This window comes from Mercenaria mercenaria, chromosome 14 (genome assembly GCF_021730395.1).
Source record: "Mercenaria mercenaria strain notata chromosome 14, MADL_Memer_1, whole genome shotgun sequence".
Classification (NCBI taxonomy): domain Eukaryota; kingdom Metazoa; phylum Mollusca; class Bivalvia; order Venerida; family Veneridae; genus Mercenaria; species Mercenaria mercenaria.
In genome coordinates this window covers 38,531,269-38,550,489 of record NC_069374.1, presented here as the reverse complement: position 1 = coordinate 38,550,489, position 19,221 = coordinate 38,531,269, and the positions used below count along the sequence as shown (strand labels likewise).

The 19,221-nt window shown below is 34.6% G+C and overlaps 1 protein-coding gene across 8 annotated transcripts in view; it reads right to left on the bottom strand.

The window, feature by feature from the left end:
• The window catches only part of LOC123537893 (multiple epidermal growth factor-like domains protein 6), a 187,716-nt gene that overhangs the window by 40,434 nt on the left and 128,061 nt on the right, over positions 1–19,221 (bottom strand). For 7 of the 8 annotated variants that reach the window (XM_053523298.1, XM_053523296.1, XM_053523293.1 and 4 more), the window contains 9 exons: positions 17,161–17,283; positions 13,053–13,168; positions 12,574–12,718; positions 9,926–10,048; positions 9,393–9,542; positions 8,701–8,724; positions 6,033–6,175; positions 3,765–3,945; positions 3,236–3,387 (listed from right to left, as the gene is read on the bottom strand). In XM_053523298.1, the coding sequence (XP_053379273.1) occupies positions 3,236–3,387; positions 3,765–3,945; positions 6,033–6,175; positions 8,701–8,724; positions 9,393–9,542; positions 9,926–10,048; positions 12,574–12,718; positions 13,053–13,168; positions 17,161–17,283 (1,157 nt within the window). The remainder of the gene's footprint in view (positions 1–3,235; positions 3,388–3,764; positions 3,946–6,032; positions 6,176–8,700; positions 8,725–9,392; positions 9,543–9,925; positions 10,049–12,573; positions 12,719–13,052; positions 13,169–17,160; positions 17,284–19,221) is intronic. The other variant, XM_053523295.1, reaches the window with a different exon arrangement.

The window sequence follows — 19,221 nt, the reverse complement described above, 5'->3', positions numbered from 1 at the left end:
ACCACTAACCACAATGATGTTTACCACTAATCGCAAAGGTGTTTACCACTAACTACAAATATGTTTACCACTAACCACAAAGATATTTACCACTAACCACAAAGGCGTTTACCACTAACCACAAAGATGTTTACCACTAACCACAAAGATGTTTACCACTAACCACAAAGGCGTTTACCACTAACCACAAAGGCGTTTACCACTAACCACAAAGATGTTTACCACTAATTTCAAAGGTGTTTACCACTAACCACAAATATGTTTACCACTAACCACAAAGATGTTTACCACTAACCACAAAGGCGTTTACCACTAACCACAAAGATGTTTACCACTAACCACAAAGACGTTTACCACTAATCACAATGGTGTTTACCACTAACCACAAATATGTTTACCACTAAACACAAAGATGTTTACCACTAACCACAAAGAGGCGTTAACCACTAACCACAAAGATGTTTACCACTAACCACAAAGGCGTTTACCACTAACCACAAAGATGTTTACCACTAACTACAAAGGCGTTTACCACTAACCACAAAGATGTTTACCACTAACCACAAAGGCGTTTACCACTAACCACAAAGGTGTTTACCACTAACCACAAAGGCGTTTACCACTAACCACAAAGGTGTTTACCACTAACCACAAAGGCGTTTACCACTAACCACAAAGGTGTTTACCACTAACCACAAAGACGTTTACCACTAATCGCAAAGGTGTTTACCACTAACCACAAAGACGTTTACCACTAATCACAAAGATGTTTACCACTAACCACAAAGATGTTTACCACTAACTACAAAGGTGTTTACCACTAACCACAAAGGCGTTTACCACTAACTACAAAGGTGTTTACCACTAACCACAAAGAGGTTTACCACTTACTACAAAGATGTTTACCACTAACCACAAAGATGTTTACCACTAACTACAAAGATGTTTACCACTAACCACAAAGATGTTTACCACTAACTACAAAGATGTTTACCACTAACCATAAAGATGTTTACCACTAACTACAAAGATGTTTACCACTCACTACAAAGATGTTTACCACTAACCACAAAGGCGTTTACCACTAACTACAAAGATGTTTACCACTAACTACGAAGATGTTTACCACTAACCACAAAGGCGTTTACCACTAACCACAAAGAAGTTTACCACTAATCACAAAGGTGTTTACCACTAACTACAAATATGTTTACCACTAACCACAAAGATGTTTACCACTAACCACAAAGGCGTTTACCACTAACCACAAAGATGTTTACCACGGTTTGCTCATTCATTACAGCAATAATTTTTTGCGTTGTATTTAAATAAATTCACATCTTGCTGATCATCAATGCAGTTTGAAAGTACAAACTTGAGTGTGAACCAATCTTGGTCAATGGAAGGCTTTAGTAGCTTAAACTGTAAAGTTTCAAGCGTAAAACAATAATATGGTGTGGGCGGCATGGGCACTTTGTCTGCTGAAACTAAAACATACCTAGGGTTGGAATTCTTACGTAATTCCTTTCAGGTATAGGGGAAATATGTATTAGCTGAAATTATTTATTTTAATAGGAGAATCGACACTATAATATATTTTTCGTTTTTAAGTTGTTTATGCTCGACTGCACAGATTTTTTGGTATGACAAGGGTGTCGGCGCATTTAACTAAACTGATACAATCATAGAGAAAACAAGGGTACCCTATATCAAAGTATATAATTATGCTATTTGAATACAGATTTAATTTTTAATCGAATTTCCTGCGTTATTAAACATTAAGTAGTTTACTTAGAATTCTTATTCCTTTATGAATATTGTTGTTTTTTTCATTTTGAACGTAAATTTCATCTTGTTTTGTGAAAGTGGCTCTCTGCAAGAATAAACATTATAACCTCCACCACATATCATTTTTATAATTATAACATTGCTTCCGAGGACGTTGCCACCTGCAAGTATTCAGCAGCCATGTATTTTCTGCCTCTTAAGCTGACATATTTATGACGTCATAACTTTTCCAGTCGTGTGCACAGAAAGAGATACATGGAAAATTTCGACAACTAACTCTATCAACAATGCGGTACAGGTCTGTATATTTCTCACTATTTTTTGTAACGGTGGCCCATATACCCACAAACCGCTATGCACTATGGTAAATGTTTTGCAATTAAAGTTAGATTAGTGTCTATTTCACATGAAAGAATCCCATCATGGTAAACTAAAACCATTAAATACTATTAGCTCAAAGGTCCAATAACTTGACTGCGTAGAAAGAAACTATTATTCTGAAACTTATATATCCATCTATTCGGAGTTCACTTGTTTCAAAAGAATCAAATGATAATGTCTGTACTATCTTAAAGTGATATTCACCTTCAAAATGATAATGTCTGTACGATCTTAAAATGATATTCACCTTCAAAATGATAATGTCTCTACTATCTTAATGTGACATTTACCTTCAAAATGATAATGTCTACAAGTACGATCTTAATGTGATATTCACCTTCAAAATGATAATGTCTGTACTATCTTAATGTGATATTTACCTTCAAAATGACAATTTCTCTACTATCTTTATGTGATATTCACCTTCAAAATGATAATGTCTGTACGATCTTAATGTGATATTCACCTTCAAAATGATAATGTCTGTACTATCTTTATGTGATATTCACCTTCAAAATGATAATGTCTGTACTATCTTAATGCGATATTCACCTTCAAAATGATAATGTCTGTACTATCTTAATGCGATATTCACCTTCAAAATGATAATGTCTGTACTATCTTTATGTGATATTTACCTTCAAAATGATAATGTCTGTACTATCTTAATGCGATATCTACCTTCAAAATGATAATGTCTGTACTATCTTTATGTGATATTTACCTTCAAAATGATAATGTCTCTACTATCTTAATGCGATATTTACCTTCAAAATGATAATGTCTCTACTATCTTTATGTGTTATTCACCTTCAAAATGATAACGTCTCTACTGTTTTAATGTGATATTCACCTTTAAAATGCGATTAACAAAACTGGTGGATGGTTAGTACAAAACTGTAAGAATGATTTGTGTGTCATATTACATATTTTAAGTATTGTTTTTCACTCTTGTTTTGTTATATGTTTTGTATACGAGTTCAGTAGGGCTCCAGGGAAGATTAGCTTAGCTGAATAGATCACCCTGTATAAATGAAAGAATTTACAAACTTGAAAAAATATTTACCTTGGCATTACATTTGTTTGTCTGGTCTTCGAAACAATCGCAGTGCTGTACACAATTCTCGCCGAATGTAAACTCAGGACACGGCACGTTACATGAAGGTCCGAAGAATCCAGGATTGCACTCGCAGAAACCAAATGTTCTGTCGCAGTATCCTGTTATATAATCAGATATGTGTTATTGTTTGGTTGAACAGAAACTAAACACTGTATCAAAATACATGTATCCTGAACATGATGCTAGAACATGACTGTCATTTAGTACATTAATCATTAACGGAGGCAAGCTGGCTGTGTCCTGGCAATTTCTGATATGTTATATAAATAGAACATTTTGCTAGGGTCATTTTTGACACGCAAATTAAGGGTTCTGATCCCGTCGGAGGTGACAGCAATGTAATAAACAGGTAACGTAGAAAAATTAACCTAATTTGAAAGGCCTTCTCCGTTAACTGGTGCAAAATCAATATAAATGGTTACTGAAGTGAAACCACGTAAATCATCGCCCGACAAGTAAGACAATATAGCCACACCTGTAGGACATGCTCTGGGACATTTCTTTTCACAAAACTGTCCAAAAAAACCTGGGGGACAACCATCTTCGCAGTTTTCTCCCTTAACTCCAGGCGGACACTTGCATCTCCCTGTCACGTGATCACATTTTCCTCCATTTCGACAAGTACAAATACTGTTACAACTTTCGCCAAAGGTACCCTGGAAATATTATACAAGTATTATAGACTTTTGCTGATATGAAAATGTAGTTATCATGAGCTGCCTGAAAGTAATTTTGACTAAGTCCACGGTCATCACAAGAGTTGATTTTAGGATGGCAAAAATCTGTGTATTGACCGAAATAAAAGTCTACAGTCGTTATATCACATGCGCATGATGTAATATCAATTTCACGTCGTTATACTCCTTTTTGACATATTGTACATTATTTTTCTAGTTTTTGCTTCCAGCACTTTTGCCCAGTAAAATGAGTATTAGTTAGTGCAGTAATGTATTGAGATTTCATCCCTGTTATCAACACTTAGTACATACCATTTTCGACTACATTTATACCTATGCCGGCCAAAAATAGTGGTTTTGGTCACTTACAATTGAAATGTGTGTTACTGTACATTCGGTAACATAACGGTATTAATGAACTAGGACCAGGAAAGAGGTTTTAATACAAGCTTATGGCTTACTCCTCAATGACATTAATATATGTTTGTATGTAATGCATATTTGGAAATAAATATTATTTAAACCAATGCAGGAGGGAATGTAACGTAAGCAGTCAATCTTGAGTATTCGACGAAGAATGTCCAGGCGAAGACACAATAATACATTTAATGCGAAAAAACGAAACTTTATCATGTGGAACAGCACATGAACAGTTCTATTGGCAAACTACCGTGTCGTCAGGTTTAAAACGTGGTGCCTCATGCTTTATTTCGTAGTGTCTTCGTGTTTTCGCCAAGACCACATGAGGACATGTAGTAGCGACAAATCGGCAGCTTGTTGTCTTTTTTGTGTGTCCTCGCCTCGTCTTCGCCTTCGCCTCGAGCAGAAAAGGTCACAAAGACACGAATAATCGACAGTATGTCGGCCTTTCTTGTACACGTGTCTACGCCTCGAGCAGAAAAGGTCACAAAGACACGAATAATCGACAGTATGTCGGCCTTTCTTGTACACGTGTCTACGCCTCGAGCAGAAAAGGTCACAAAGACACGAATAATCGGCAGTATGTCGGCCTTTCTTGTACACGTGTCTTCGCCTCGAGCAGAAAGACAGGAATAATCGACAGTATGTCGGCCTTTCTTGTACACGTGTCTTCGCCTCGAGCAGAAAAGGGTCACAATGGGAATAATCGACAGTATGTCGGCCTTTCTTGTACACGTGTCTTCGCCTCGAGCAGAAAAGGTCACAAAGACAGGAATAATCGACAGTATGTCGGCCTTTCTTGTACACGTGTCTTCGCCTCGAGCAGAAAAGGTCACAAAGACAGGAATAATTGACAGTATGTCGGCCTTTCTTGTACATGTGTCTACGCCGTGAACACATGATGACACGACAACTTGGCTGTTTGTTGTCCTTTCGTGTCTTCTTTAGTACAAACTATTATTACAAACACGAAATAAATAAACCAGTATTTTTGGAGGAAAAAGAATATTAAGATATATGAATTTCCCTAGTCTAATTATCAGAGGTTCGTCAAAATCAACTTGGGGACGATGGTAAACGTCTCATATATGAGAATGGGATTTCCCTGAAAGGATGTAAATTTTTCGTGTGTATATACCATCCTTCCGGTACACAAGCATAGAAACACTTACACTTGTACAACTTATCGTACCTTAGAACTGACCTGTCAATAACATTAATGAACATTGATATTAATCCGAAATATCAAAATCACTGTTTTAATGATTTTTATTTCTGAAGACTGTTAAATTATGCTTAAATTTAACTTATATTCCGGAAAACTATGTTATGTTATATATTATCCATTTTATGTAACTTAATATAAGTCGATCCTTTTTGTTTTTCTTATGCAATCCGTGTTGAAAAAATATACGTCATACGTTTCACAGGTTCATAATCTACACAATTTTCGCTTCTCAATAAATTGCAGACACCGTAATATAATATTAGGACTGTCGCAAAATTTTAAATATGCACCAGTTTTGTGGTTAACTTCTACACAGTTCAACTGTATTACAAGTTTTGGCATATTAGGTTGTAAACAATGTCTTCACATGAATTTTTTTATTCTGGGAGAAGTTTTTAACAATTTATATCATACAAACCTCTTCGCACGTCTCGTTACAAATCAGTCCTTGCCAGCCAGGAGAACACAGGCACCCACTCTTTTTCTCGTTGCAGTGACCTCCGTTGAGACAGTCATCACAAGAGTAGAGGCATTCTTCCCCAAAACGTCCAGGTATACATTCTTAAATATCAAATATTCACGAAACAATCTTTGTCTGCTCAGATTATGGTATGGTTTGTGTTCAAATGTTATCAAACTTATATACAAAATATTGACAATATCCAGTTATTACATATCTTCCTATAAACAGTTGCAAGTATATAGAGGACAAGTCCTGTACCCCATGCCAATATCCAGACGTGTTCACATTAACCGGTTATTTGGCAGCCATAGATGTATATTCATTTTACTCAGTATCGTCGCGTAAAATGTTTCGTTCACGGATTCAAGAGATCCACTGTCCAAGTTTCACTAAAATATTTAATCTTAAGATAATTACTTTAAATGTAGAAAATCCTCATCAAATGTATTTTACTTATTCACGTATATAAATCAATTGTTTATATAAAGCTACATTCATCCTTAAATACCACGCAGTACTAATCGATTACTAAGAACCTTCCATTTCTCAGTGGTAGCACATATGTTTATCTATAGATGTATGCATGTAGTAATTGTTCATATTTTCAAATATGAAATTTAGGTCTAGTATATCTTTAAGTATATTTTGAATGAAATAATAAATAAGCAATTAAACGACAATATGTGCCTTACGTGGCTACTAGAATTCCTAAGCCTTATCTAACCTTCGTGCAAATATAGGTTTAAGCCGTTCTTATAACCGCTGAAGGGATCATACATGTATACATTTGTAATCTTTCTTTGTTCCCAATCAGGGGGAAAATAAATTCAACTGAACCAATTTATTCCATTTTATGAAAGTAAATAGCACTGTGTTTTTGTTACATAGTGTTCTGTAGCCCATGCTCTGATCAACTAATAGCAGATGTTATATAGAAGCGTAAAGAAAGTTCAAGATGAAGCTGTTAGTATATGAAGACTTCCGCGATGTAAAGAGTTGCCATGCAAAGGAAACTTTTGTCATTGTTCAAGTCTAAATTGAAGTATTATGTAAAACTTTATTTCTTTCATGTGTCTTACAAGATTTTATGAAATTTTATTCGGTAAAATCTTCAAATGCTTGTATTTTTATGCCCCGTTTGGACAGCTGTCCGTTTATCCGTCCGTCTGTCCGACCGTACGAGCTTTAACCGTTTCGCTTACAACCCACACGACCCAAACAAGTTTATTCTTGCACTCAACAATTCTTGTGGCAAGACCTATAAACTGACCTATATATAAATGACCTTGACCTACATATGACCTTCACCTTCATACTTAAAATAGTTACCTCCTTTTAGCGCCTACAGCCTACATTAATGGCTCGATTTAGTACATACTCACACTCAACAAACCTTGTGGCAAGACCTACAAACTGACTGATATTACATATATAGATGACAGTGACCATCATGTGGTTTTCACCTTTAAACTTAAAACCTCAATAAACAACATCTTTGGTCATACACCTGGGGGCATGATTTTGCATTTTAAAAGCGCAGCTTCTTGTTTTTATATATTTCAAAAATACATAAACCTTTACATTGTTGGAAAGACCTTTTAAATTTATAAACAGGTAAAACAAAACTCTTCAACGAGTTTATGTCTACAGAAAGGTCAATATCAGCTGCGGTACCGCCTGTGCCAAATTCGGGAGGTCGAATGTTCGAGCCCTGTCAGAGTTGGGTCTTGTTAACTGATGGGAGACCGGTTGGTGAGTCACCAGCTACTTAAATGATGGTTACCGACTGCCTAACTGCCTGGTGCCTAGCATTAAGAAAAGGAACAATGTTCAATGTATGTAGGTGTCTCATAAGCCAACTTGGCTGGCCCTTCAGTAGGAGTGACACTATAATAAAAACACTTTACTTTTTACCTTTTCTTAGGTGTTCTATCGATTTCTGCAAGGTTTATGTATTTATTGAATCCCTCGAACAACAACGTATTGTGATTCTACGGTCTGCTTAAATTTCAGGTCACATGTTAGTTCAAGAGTTAATCCATGATTGTATCTACCAGTTATCACTACTATTCTTATAAGCAAGCTATAAAGTGCATCGTGGAAGATCATGCATAAACATGTAAAATATGACCACGGAACTTCTAACGACCTATCGAAACTCTCGCAATTATCAATGTGAGTTATCAGTAATATAATGACTTTTAAAAATGGATAGTAGGTGTAAAGGAAAAGAAAAGATCACTGTATTACACGATTTTTAAAAAAGAAATTGATATGTTGTTAAGAACACATTTTTATATTATGTGAGGAAGTTCATAAAATGTACTATTTTACTGTGAAATGTATCGTCCAAAAATCGAAGGGAAGGGTGGGGCGGGTAGGGCGTTAGTAATTCGTTTGGTTTTATAATTATAAAAAGATAACTATAACATGTTCTAGGAATATCTTTTGAAAGAATGAATACAACACAAAGTCAGATTCTCAGACAGTTATTCTTTATACACGGAATAATGATATGATAGCAATTATCACTTTCAAACCGAAGTTTACAGCCTACATAGTATGCTGTTAACAACAATAACATAAGTTTTCTGAGTTTGTGTTGTTTCTATTTTACTCTTACCTGCGAAATGATTTATATCAGTTTCTGTTATATATCATTGTACAAATTACAAACATGCATTGTCATAGGCGAGTAATACTGCTTTCATATCAACGCATTATTTTAACCCATATTAATTAAGTTGGTCAGTATTATTCACCTTGACATTTTTATACACGAAAACATGCAGTTACCGAAAGATGTAATACTAGGCTAATGTATTTCATTTGTTTACAACAGACATGACGACAAATGGACGAAATATATTTCGAGGGATACATAGCATATGTGCATGCATTGGAAACTATTAACTTCGACAGAGAGCCAGTGACTTGATATGCATAGACGGGAAAGATTATTCTGAAATCAGTATATAGTATTAGATAAGAAACAAGTTAATTTTAGTGTTGTGTCAAGGTACATTAAACTGATTAAGTTATTTTTGCAACTTCAATGAAATATGTTAGTGTCTCGGAATATTCTATTTTAGTTTACTATAGTACACAGTACCTTGGATTTCTACAAACGTGTTTATATATTAACTAATTCTTATTTAGAAAAGATATTTTATCCGAATTATATCCTCCAGTAACTTTGTTTTCACTAAAAAATTTAAGATGACAATAATAACTAAAACCCGGAGACATTTTACTAATCGAGACACTAGCATTTAAATATTGTATTACAACAAGCATCATGCCTTTTGTCCTCACCATAAACTGCTTTTTGATCTTTCTGTTCATGTGGTAGTTGTATTTCGTAACTAGCATCTGGTATGATAGGTATGGGAGTAGTATCATACTGGATCGCTGGAAGGTCCCCACGTAACGGCCCTTTGGTTGTTCGCCTTAAATGTTCTACATCTACACAACACACACAACACAGATACAACACAATGTATAGAAATAATAGATTACACTATAAAAATATAAGCTAAAATAATGATTAAAATACAATGGTAAACAAAGCTGAATCCTTGTTGAATCCTCTGCTCTCAAGTACTTGATATAAGAGTTAAAAACAAACAAAAACATTTCCACAGAAATGAACTATACAACAATTAATCAATTCATCAAAAGCGTGAAAATATAACTGATACCTTTTTGTGTTAAAGCCAAAAGCCAAATTGTGAAGAAATATATTTCAAGAATTTAAAGATAAGTGCACAAAACTAGAAACAATGTTTAAAGATAAAATATGTGTGTTGAACTTTAACTGACGGTTTAAAGTTAAGATAAGTATTTACCAAGACACCGTTTTCGGTCAGCAGCGAGATAGTAACCAGCACCACATGCACAGCGATAGGAACCAGGAATATTCTCACATCTCTGTTCACAACCACCGTTATTGGCTTGACACTCGTCCACATCTAAAATTGTTTTTTTTTTCGGTAAAAACAACAGAAATTGTACATATATTATTACATCACATTACTTTACTGACATTTCCAGAAGATACAACATGTAGTTCACCTTATAGAAGCCGTTTGAAGAGTCGTGCATCTGGTAGGTGACAAATGTTGCCCGCCCACTGACGAACTGCAGCATGACGTAGACGGATATGAGGTATGTCCAAAATAGCACTTTGGTGTCTGGCACTTTGTCTTCCCACTTCATCAAAGGCAGATCATGTGGAAATGGTTTAGCTATTGGCGTGTTTGAAACAAACGGTCCAAACGGTCCATACCTTACAGGCATACAGCTTGGTGATTATAACAATTGCACAGAAAACCAGAAGCGCCGTTGCAAGTTTGATGCACCTACGCTCCCGGACGTTAAAGCAGAGTCTTTCAAAGGCAGCGCTGGAATCTGCTGTTTGTTATGTTGATATTAATTTCATTATATGTGTCTACTACTCTTGACAATGTACTATCTACGTAATCGAATTCATCAATCACGTCAAGTCCTAAGTTACCACATGTACTTGAGATCTGTATTAAGTTTCCTCAGTCAGGGTGAAATCATAAGCGAAAAGCAAATCTCGGATACTTTATCGCTGTATTCAAGCACGACTGATTAAAGAGTTTTCCATATATCCAATATCTGAGGCTGACTCATAAATTATCCTGCATGAATGTATCAGCGTGGCTCAGAGCATCATGCTTAATAATGTAGGAGCTAGAATGTAGGCATGTTTCACACCATACTCACTGAAAAATCATAATCGTAAATGACACGGGTGAAACTGGAAGAAACTGGTGATGGATCGATAGAGACTTCCAAAGTTGACCATGGCCCTCCAACGTCCTTCAAACGCCATAGGAAGGTCGGCAAACGAAGTGTACATGTGCCGGTAAATGTAATGTTCTTTAATTCTTTGAATTTGATGACCAGCAAACAACTTGCCAACTGTAGCGAGACCGACAGGAAACAGTGACGTTCTGGTAGAATACATCTTGGTGCAAGACCACGCTGTTATGGAATAATCTATCGAGAATCTTTCAGAGATATTCCCCTGTGGTTGTCACAGTTCCTTTCCGCATACACAGTTGTACGATAGATTCAGCATTGACTTCCAGTTCTAGTACACCCTCATCCAAGAAAGACAAGGACAGTTCGTGTAGTTTCTGTGTTGGAATGGGTCCGTCCGCCGTGTTAATTTCTGCAGATAGGACATTTGAATCAATGGCTTTTGTCACATTAAGGCTGTCTGGTGTCTTTTTTCCACATGAGAGATAGTGGATCTATGGCCTAATTACTGAAGAAAAAATGTCGGTGATCAAGAGATGGGATCTGTCGGATGACTGAGGTTCGAATATCGCTTATAAGACAGAAGAGTCTCTGCCTTACCAGAGTTAATTTGTCATTGTAGGTTATCCAGTCATCTTAACATCTGTGTGGCCGAACTGCAAGTCCAATTCAGCAGATCTGTTATTGAGCTCATTGGTTAAAGGGGGTTTGTATTCGCATCTACTTTGATTTGCGTTTAATTATTTTATTTTCCTCTGTGCGTATGCGTGTGTGTGTGCGTGTGTGTGATATTGGTCCTAAGGAACAATGATATCTATCAATCGCTGCTGCACTGTTCGGCGCCGTTTCTACCAAATCCTCCTAAGTTTTGTTGGTTTGCTCCAACTGGGTTGTTCATGCTTAAGTGCTTTTAAGAGACGATTGTTGGTTCTGTCACACGGGTAGTGGCACTGTCATGATGCTATCATTGGTCCCTTTGGGTAGACTAGTTATTTAGTTATTTGTGGAAAATCCAACTCCGATTCTCGGCGTTCATCAACACTGTCCAGAATAAAAGTGTTTTAATATTTTGATCATAATGACGGGAATCAGTCATGGAAGTCTAGCCAAGATGTGTTGAACCAGGCAATGTTTAACATACCTTTTCCAGTCCCTCAGCGAACTACGGATGTAACCAGTACATTCTTAAAGATGGCTACTAGGTCACTCAGAGCGCTGCAAGATAACACTTTTGCTTTGGTGGATAGAAGAGGACCAAAGTTTCGGAGATGCCTATGTTCGCGACTGCCTGTGTATCCTTACCCGTTACATGGTTGCTTTAGGTAGAGTTAGCAAAATCAGGATATCATCACTCTCTTGTTCAATGACATCTGTATGCAGTAGATTGCTTGAGACAATTCTAGATGCAAGAGTTGCCAGAGACGGGCCAGACTGAACAAGGAATGCATCACTGGAAATGACAGCCTAAATATGTTTTACATGTACTTTTGATCAATGTAATTATACATCAGTACTGGGTTGTCCTAGGAAGCCGACTCGACAGTGATAAACTTTCTTAACAATGGAATTCAAACAAATTCATGCAAACTAAATCATGTAATAAGGCTCATATTATTCAGTAAAATGTCAAGTAGGCCCTATAAAATTATGTACTGAATAGCTTTATGATTGAGATAGATTTTTGTTATTTTCATTCTTGTCTTACCATTGCACAAACATCCATCTCTATGTATCTGGAATCCGCTGTTGCACATGCACGTGTATCCACCCTGTTCGTTGGAACAAATTTGTTGACAACATGCATCTCCTCGCTCACACTCATCTAGATCTTCACATGTCTTGTTATCAGCCTGTAGTGACGAATGATAAAAAATGGGTACACTGGTTCCTTGCAGTTAACTTGACAGCCATTTATCTTATATATTTCAATAAAGGCGTGCGGCATCGCATCTCGTACAGTACTTTGCTACTAGACAGTAACTGTTGTATCTATATACATTTAAACAGTATCACTACTAAATATAGCAACTGCATTTACAATTATACGAAAGTAGCATTAAAGCAAACAGAATAATTGATACTTTTTACAGGAGTAACTTCCCTTTACAGGAGTAACTTCCCTTCAATGTATATCATAATAACAGACAGCAAACGTACATGGTGTATTACATGGTGTATTTTTACCTTTAACGAATAACCTTTTCGACATAAACATTGCGTGTGTCCTTTTTTATGTTCACATTTATGTTGACATCCGCCATTGTTAACAGCACATCCGTCGATAACCTCCAGCTCTATACCTAAAATTATATAAAATTTTGCAGTGTGTGTTTTTTCTGATTAAATGAATTGTAACATCTTATTATGTGAAGAGATATTCATACAAGCTTTTAGTTTATCAGCTGCTCTTAGTGTTTCTCTTGCTTATCTTAGCATGCTAAACTGAATATGTCTTAAATCTTTGCAGTATTTTTTTTTAAATTTTACTACGGTATTTATATAATTAGATTTTGTTTGTTAAAGTTCTTTTATACTGTTTTATTATAAATAGTGTATTGTTTGTGATCTAATAATATAATATGATATGATATAGACTTCTATAAACTGATTTAGCGGCTACGAATAGATTTATTATGACATATAACTAGACAATCTGCTTTTCATCAGACATGTAAGATCAGTTCAATTAGTTTGATTTGGAAGGGAATACATTTTGCCCTTTAAAAGTGGTTTGCAAAAAGTTGAATTTTATTCAATGGCTGACTTAATTAAATGTGTCTACTGTTTTGTCTCCGTGCGTCATATGAACATTTGTGGATATGTATTCCGTGTACTTAATGTTATGAGACACGAATGTGGAATCACGGGTACATTTTCATTTGAACTGCTACATAAAACATATCATTATATTTTAAATACGAATATCTATTTACCATCTGGATGGCCTCCACGTGCGAGATGCACGACCTCTGAGAGCAGCAAAACAATAAAACATCAAGAATTGATACAGAACAGTTTTGAAATGTACTACACAATGTTAATAGTTTGAATCTGTTACATAAGTAATGGCATTTCTCCTCTTTTTATCTAACTGACTATAAACTTTGAATGGTGTTTCAAGGTCAAAATATATTTGAACAAGTGAGCATCTGTTATTTTCACGAATCAATGAAAATGTTAAATCTTGTTTTACGAGAGAGAAAAGATATTCCGATCTCATTTGCAAAATAACTTATTTCAGTCCAAGTCATTGCATTTAACAAAATACTTACCTCGCGCAATGTTATTTACACTGTGAAAGGCCACATACACAGAATGATGGTATAACAATATTCTTGTTGAACAAAAATTAAACAGTTCAATGGAATTTCAGATTCTAAATCTATGGTGAAGCATATTTAGATTAGAATTTTCGATCATTTACTTGTTCTGTGTCCAGTAAAATTATATAAGATAATCTACCGATATAAAACGTTTTTGGATCATACACAAATCATTCTTATATGATGCCTTATAAAGTGCGTATTATAGAAAATATCACCAAAGCAACAACAACAAAAACAAGCTATATTTACTCACAAAATTACATAGCATTATTTATTTGTATTTTTTATTATTTAAATATACAACAAGAACTTTATCAGTGAATCAAATGCATGATTTGCACAATTATAAAAATATTGCATACAAATGAGAACAAATTTGTTAACAAAGTGTATAATTTATTGAAAAATGATTGTGAAAATTACCCAAATAAAACAAACTGGTGTTCACTAGTAAAAAATCTTTTTAATATGTACGTTAGGTTTTTATGATGCATGGTTTATGCAAAGTGTTGGTAACACTAACCTGTTCTTATGTCACGTAAAACAAAGGTTAAAAGATCAATTCGTACAAAATTGGTCAAGTAGGTTAGACAATACAAGCAGGGCTATATTCTACAGACATATTGCTATTTTTAAGTTGCATATTTGGCTTCGCGCATTGCGCTGGTGTGTTATCTTCCAGTTGTTATCGCAACGATGTATAACCTGAATAATGATTTAAGTTGTCTGGATGTAACAGGTATCTTTGATGTCAAAAACGTTACATTCCTTACAATAAATGTATATATCTTTGTTGCTTATGCAATTGCAGTGTTATGTCAGTTTTATGCAAGAATGTCAAAAATATATCTACATGCAAGCATGCAAACGATTGAAACGTTGACGAAACACAAATAAACCTACCGTAAATACAAGCAGCTTTATACAAAAAGATTGAATTTAAAAATAACAATTCTTAAACATCATGTACAATTCTTATCTAATTGCAATGTAAATACTCACCAACTAGACAATTCGATGTAGTGCATGTATTTGTTCAAATTACATATCCTTATAGCGAACATATACATGGTGGGACGGAAAATGTAGAACATAATTAACTTTAATCAGATTAATTAAAGACCCACCACGACCTAGTGACCTACTTTTTTCTTCAACAAGAACTTCGTGAAAATCATTCTAATACTAGTAATACAGCTATATTATATGATCACAGGTGGATAATTTAGGCCCTCCCTGAATTACTATGTTTTCACCAATTCATCTACAAACTTATTCAGCCAATTTCTTTTCAGTATAAGTTTAAAAAACGTTGATAAATAATTATCTTGCCATGTAGAAACAAAGATTGATCTAAACTTAGTTTAATATATTAAATACTGTTCTTAATGCTACATTCATCAAAAACAATGTTTAAACATAAAACACATTGTCTTGGCCTTAAATATTTTACAGCAACTTTGTGTGTTGATACTTTTATTTCTCACTTTTCTCATGCAAATCATGTACAATTACCATCATGGAAACACAAAAGAATACTGTTATTTTGTGGTGCCTCTTTTATGAATGGGACCGTTTTGACATATCCATTTAGTATGTAAATTAAGTTCAAATCCCACAATAAATGTATATAGCCAAATACTGAAAATAAAACAATGAAAAGATCACAATTGGTTTCTTCTTAAAATTATACACCTACTGCGTAAGTTTAGCTGAACTCCTTTAAAAACTCCCCCGTAACAAAAAAAAATGAATTTGACAGGACTATTTCTCAGATGATAGTGATGGGATTTTGCCGTCGTCTAATATAACTTTTGTATCAGTTTGTCTGAAATCCACTGAAAAATGTAACATTGTGTGACTGTGGCGAGCAACGAATGACAGATGCCCGACACCGTACGATCGCAATAACTCACCTTCAGCATTCCGCTAGAGCGCGCGAAAACTATTCTAACCAAATGCTGACTGTTTATTTTTCAGTTCCATTAGAATCTTCAAAGAAATAAAACATTTTCTTCAGAAAAAGCACCTTCCCAAATATTGGAAACATGCGTTAGTGTCTTGAAACAAATTAAACGCATTAGACGAGAAACATTTATATTGTTATTCCCCAGCGAAATCAATTTTCAAACGCAAAGTAATGGAAGGGGCGACCGGCGGTTCATACGGACGGCAATTGTTCATTTTCCGCTCTGTCATTTCCCTCTGTCTATCTGACAAGCATCATATTTTCTACGATTAACTTTGAATTCTCTATCGGGCCGAAAGTGAATTATATTGTTAGATTTCAATCAATTTTCCACGCCAGTATTGTACGCTGTATCATAACTGACGGGGCGTTATGAAAGACAAGTCAATAACAATATTGCTGCGATTGATTGTTCTTTCCCATTCGGGGTTTGGCTCATTTTCTCAATAGGTATCAGGAGAAATGGTTACAATAAGCCTTGCACAATCCTACATTACTCATTAACTTTATTTATGGTATTTAATACTGAGTAAGGATCCTGATTTATTGGTTACAGACATATTACAAAAGACAGCAAGTCTGTTTCCTTACAAAACAGACAAACAAAACAAACAAAGCAAGTTTCTGTAATGTGCAATTTACTTCTAATGTTTTGAAGCTTGAATAAATGTTATGAAGGCGAGCATTTTGAATATTATAGAATACCATAAAGCCATCAGTAATTTTATTATTTTATATATATATATATATATATACGTATACTGTTTTCAGTATGTACATGATATCAAAATAGTATTTGATTACGGAAAGATTTTAATTGTAGGTTATGATATTTGGTTAAAAGATTTTAAACAGGTAATTACGAAAATTGTAACGGTTCTAAAATAAAAAATACGTGCAACGCTCATGGTTATGTGTTCATTTCGAATAGAAGCTGGAAAAGTTTTTACAAGTTTACACGTAAACATTTTATATACATTGTTATGACAATACTTACGATAGCATGAGCGACCGTCAACACCTAGTTGGTACCCTGGTGTGCAAGTGCAGGTAAATGATCCAAGGGTGTTAATACATGCCTGTGTGCAGTCACCATTGTTGATATCACATTCATTTATATCTGGATGAGGAGAAGAAAAGAAACAGAATAAAGTAAAGTTTGGGCATAGCTATATCCGATAAAATGAAACATTAGATTTCAGGAAAGATTAATCAATCTCAGACTGGCTAAATCTTGTATTTTCATAATGTATCCTATACAAGTAAGGTAAATGTAATCTCAGTAATAAAATCTGCACATTGTGTCGGAGAAACTATAAACATGGGCAATACACACTTAAACAGTAACACCAATTTTATTTCAGTTACAGAACGACTTCTTCCATATATCTAATATGTATATCTTAATGAAATCTAAAATATTGTATATATACTGTTCACAACTCAGATGTATTATATTAGGCTGGTCATTTTAACTTTTGAGCTTGAATTCATTCCAACATAAACTGTTTTGGTGTGGAATAAGTAGTATGTAAGGAAATGAAACGTAGAAAAAAAAAGAAAAAAGTCATGGCACATTTTTGAAATATTGCATCTGGAATTCTGAAGTAATGTGGCCTGTACTGTGGACCATAATTTATGTTGTATTGTTCTTCTGCTGGTAAATTACAGCATAAATGTGTTCTTTGAACATCAGTAAAAATATTTTAAGATCACTAGCACTTACTGGTAGCATACCTTTAGTATTTTATCATTTTTATCATAAAGCATTTGGGTGTCAAAATTCAGAACATAGATGTCAAAATTCAGAACAGAATTTCTAACGAAATTTATACTTACATATTTCTACAAGACTCGTCGGCATTAGAGTTAAAAGGTTGAAACACCAAACATGTGTATCTCAAAGTCAGAAACAAAACAAAAAAAAAACATTCATAGGGGATTCTTGAAACAAAATTGTATTCAGAATGTTACTGCAGATGGGTGGGGTACTTGATAATATCAATATTTACTCGAAATTCGTAAACTGTTACGACAATTATTTATGCTTCTTGAACTGCTTTATTATGCAATGCATGCATGTGACTAAGGAAATGATACTTATAATTTGTTTAATTGATTTTTATTGTAGATAAATTTGCAGTACTTTGTGTAATTAAAATCTAAAGACAGCTGCCCTTAAATATCACCTAATTTTCAGAGTTTGGCTTGGATTTCTTTTGAGGATTTTTTTCCTGTTTTGTATACTTAAGGTAGTTCTGCACGTTTGGATAGAAATTTTTTTCTACAATGTAGAATTTGATTAAACTCTGATTTTTCAAAACTTCAGAATATACCTAGAATATTCAGCAAATAAAAAAGATAGGGTCGTGTGCTTGATTTTTTGCTGGACTGATTTGAAAAATGTGGACCTCACGCAATATTTCATAATGGGAATCTATGGGAAAATCATAACTTTCATAACATGTTCGCGAATAGAAGTTTTTCTACAATGTAGATTTTGATGAAACTTCTCATAGTTGTAAATAAACACATGACCTATAATTTGGTGGAATAAAATGTATAGGTCCGTGTGCTTATTTTTGAGATATCTGACCTTGATTAAAGTGAAGTGGACATTTCACGCTCATTTTAAGACATTATTTTGAATTTTTTAATGTGTCATGTTTTAATATCACATTTTGACTTGAGAAATATAGCAACAGTGCCATTGTAATAAATCTACTCACAGGTTTCGATTAATTCATAAAATGATTTTCATTTCCGTACGCCGAATTTCAGGCTTTATTCTACGTTTTCCGGATAAATGACGTTACGCCATCACTTCCGGTTTATCAAACGTGCATAACTACCTTAACTAACGATTGTAATTCAGCAATAAAACTTCATGTTAGAATTAGTTCGAGGTTCGGACATTTTGTCTAGTAATATAACCGGCCTATATCGTTTTCTCTGGAAGTTACTTGTATGTAACAATTTAGCACATTTTATCGAAGGAAACATACAAATTATAACAAAAAGTTCACCCCGCCTTGTGCACGATTATTCACCGAACATA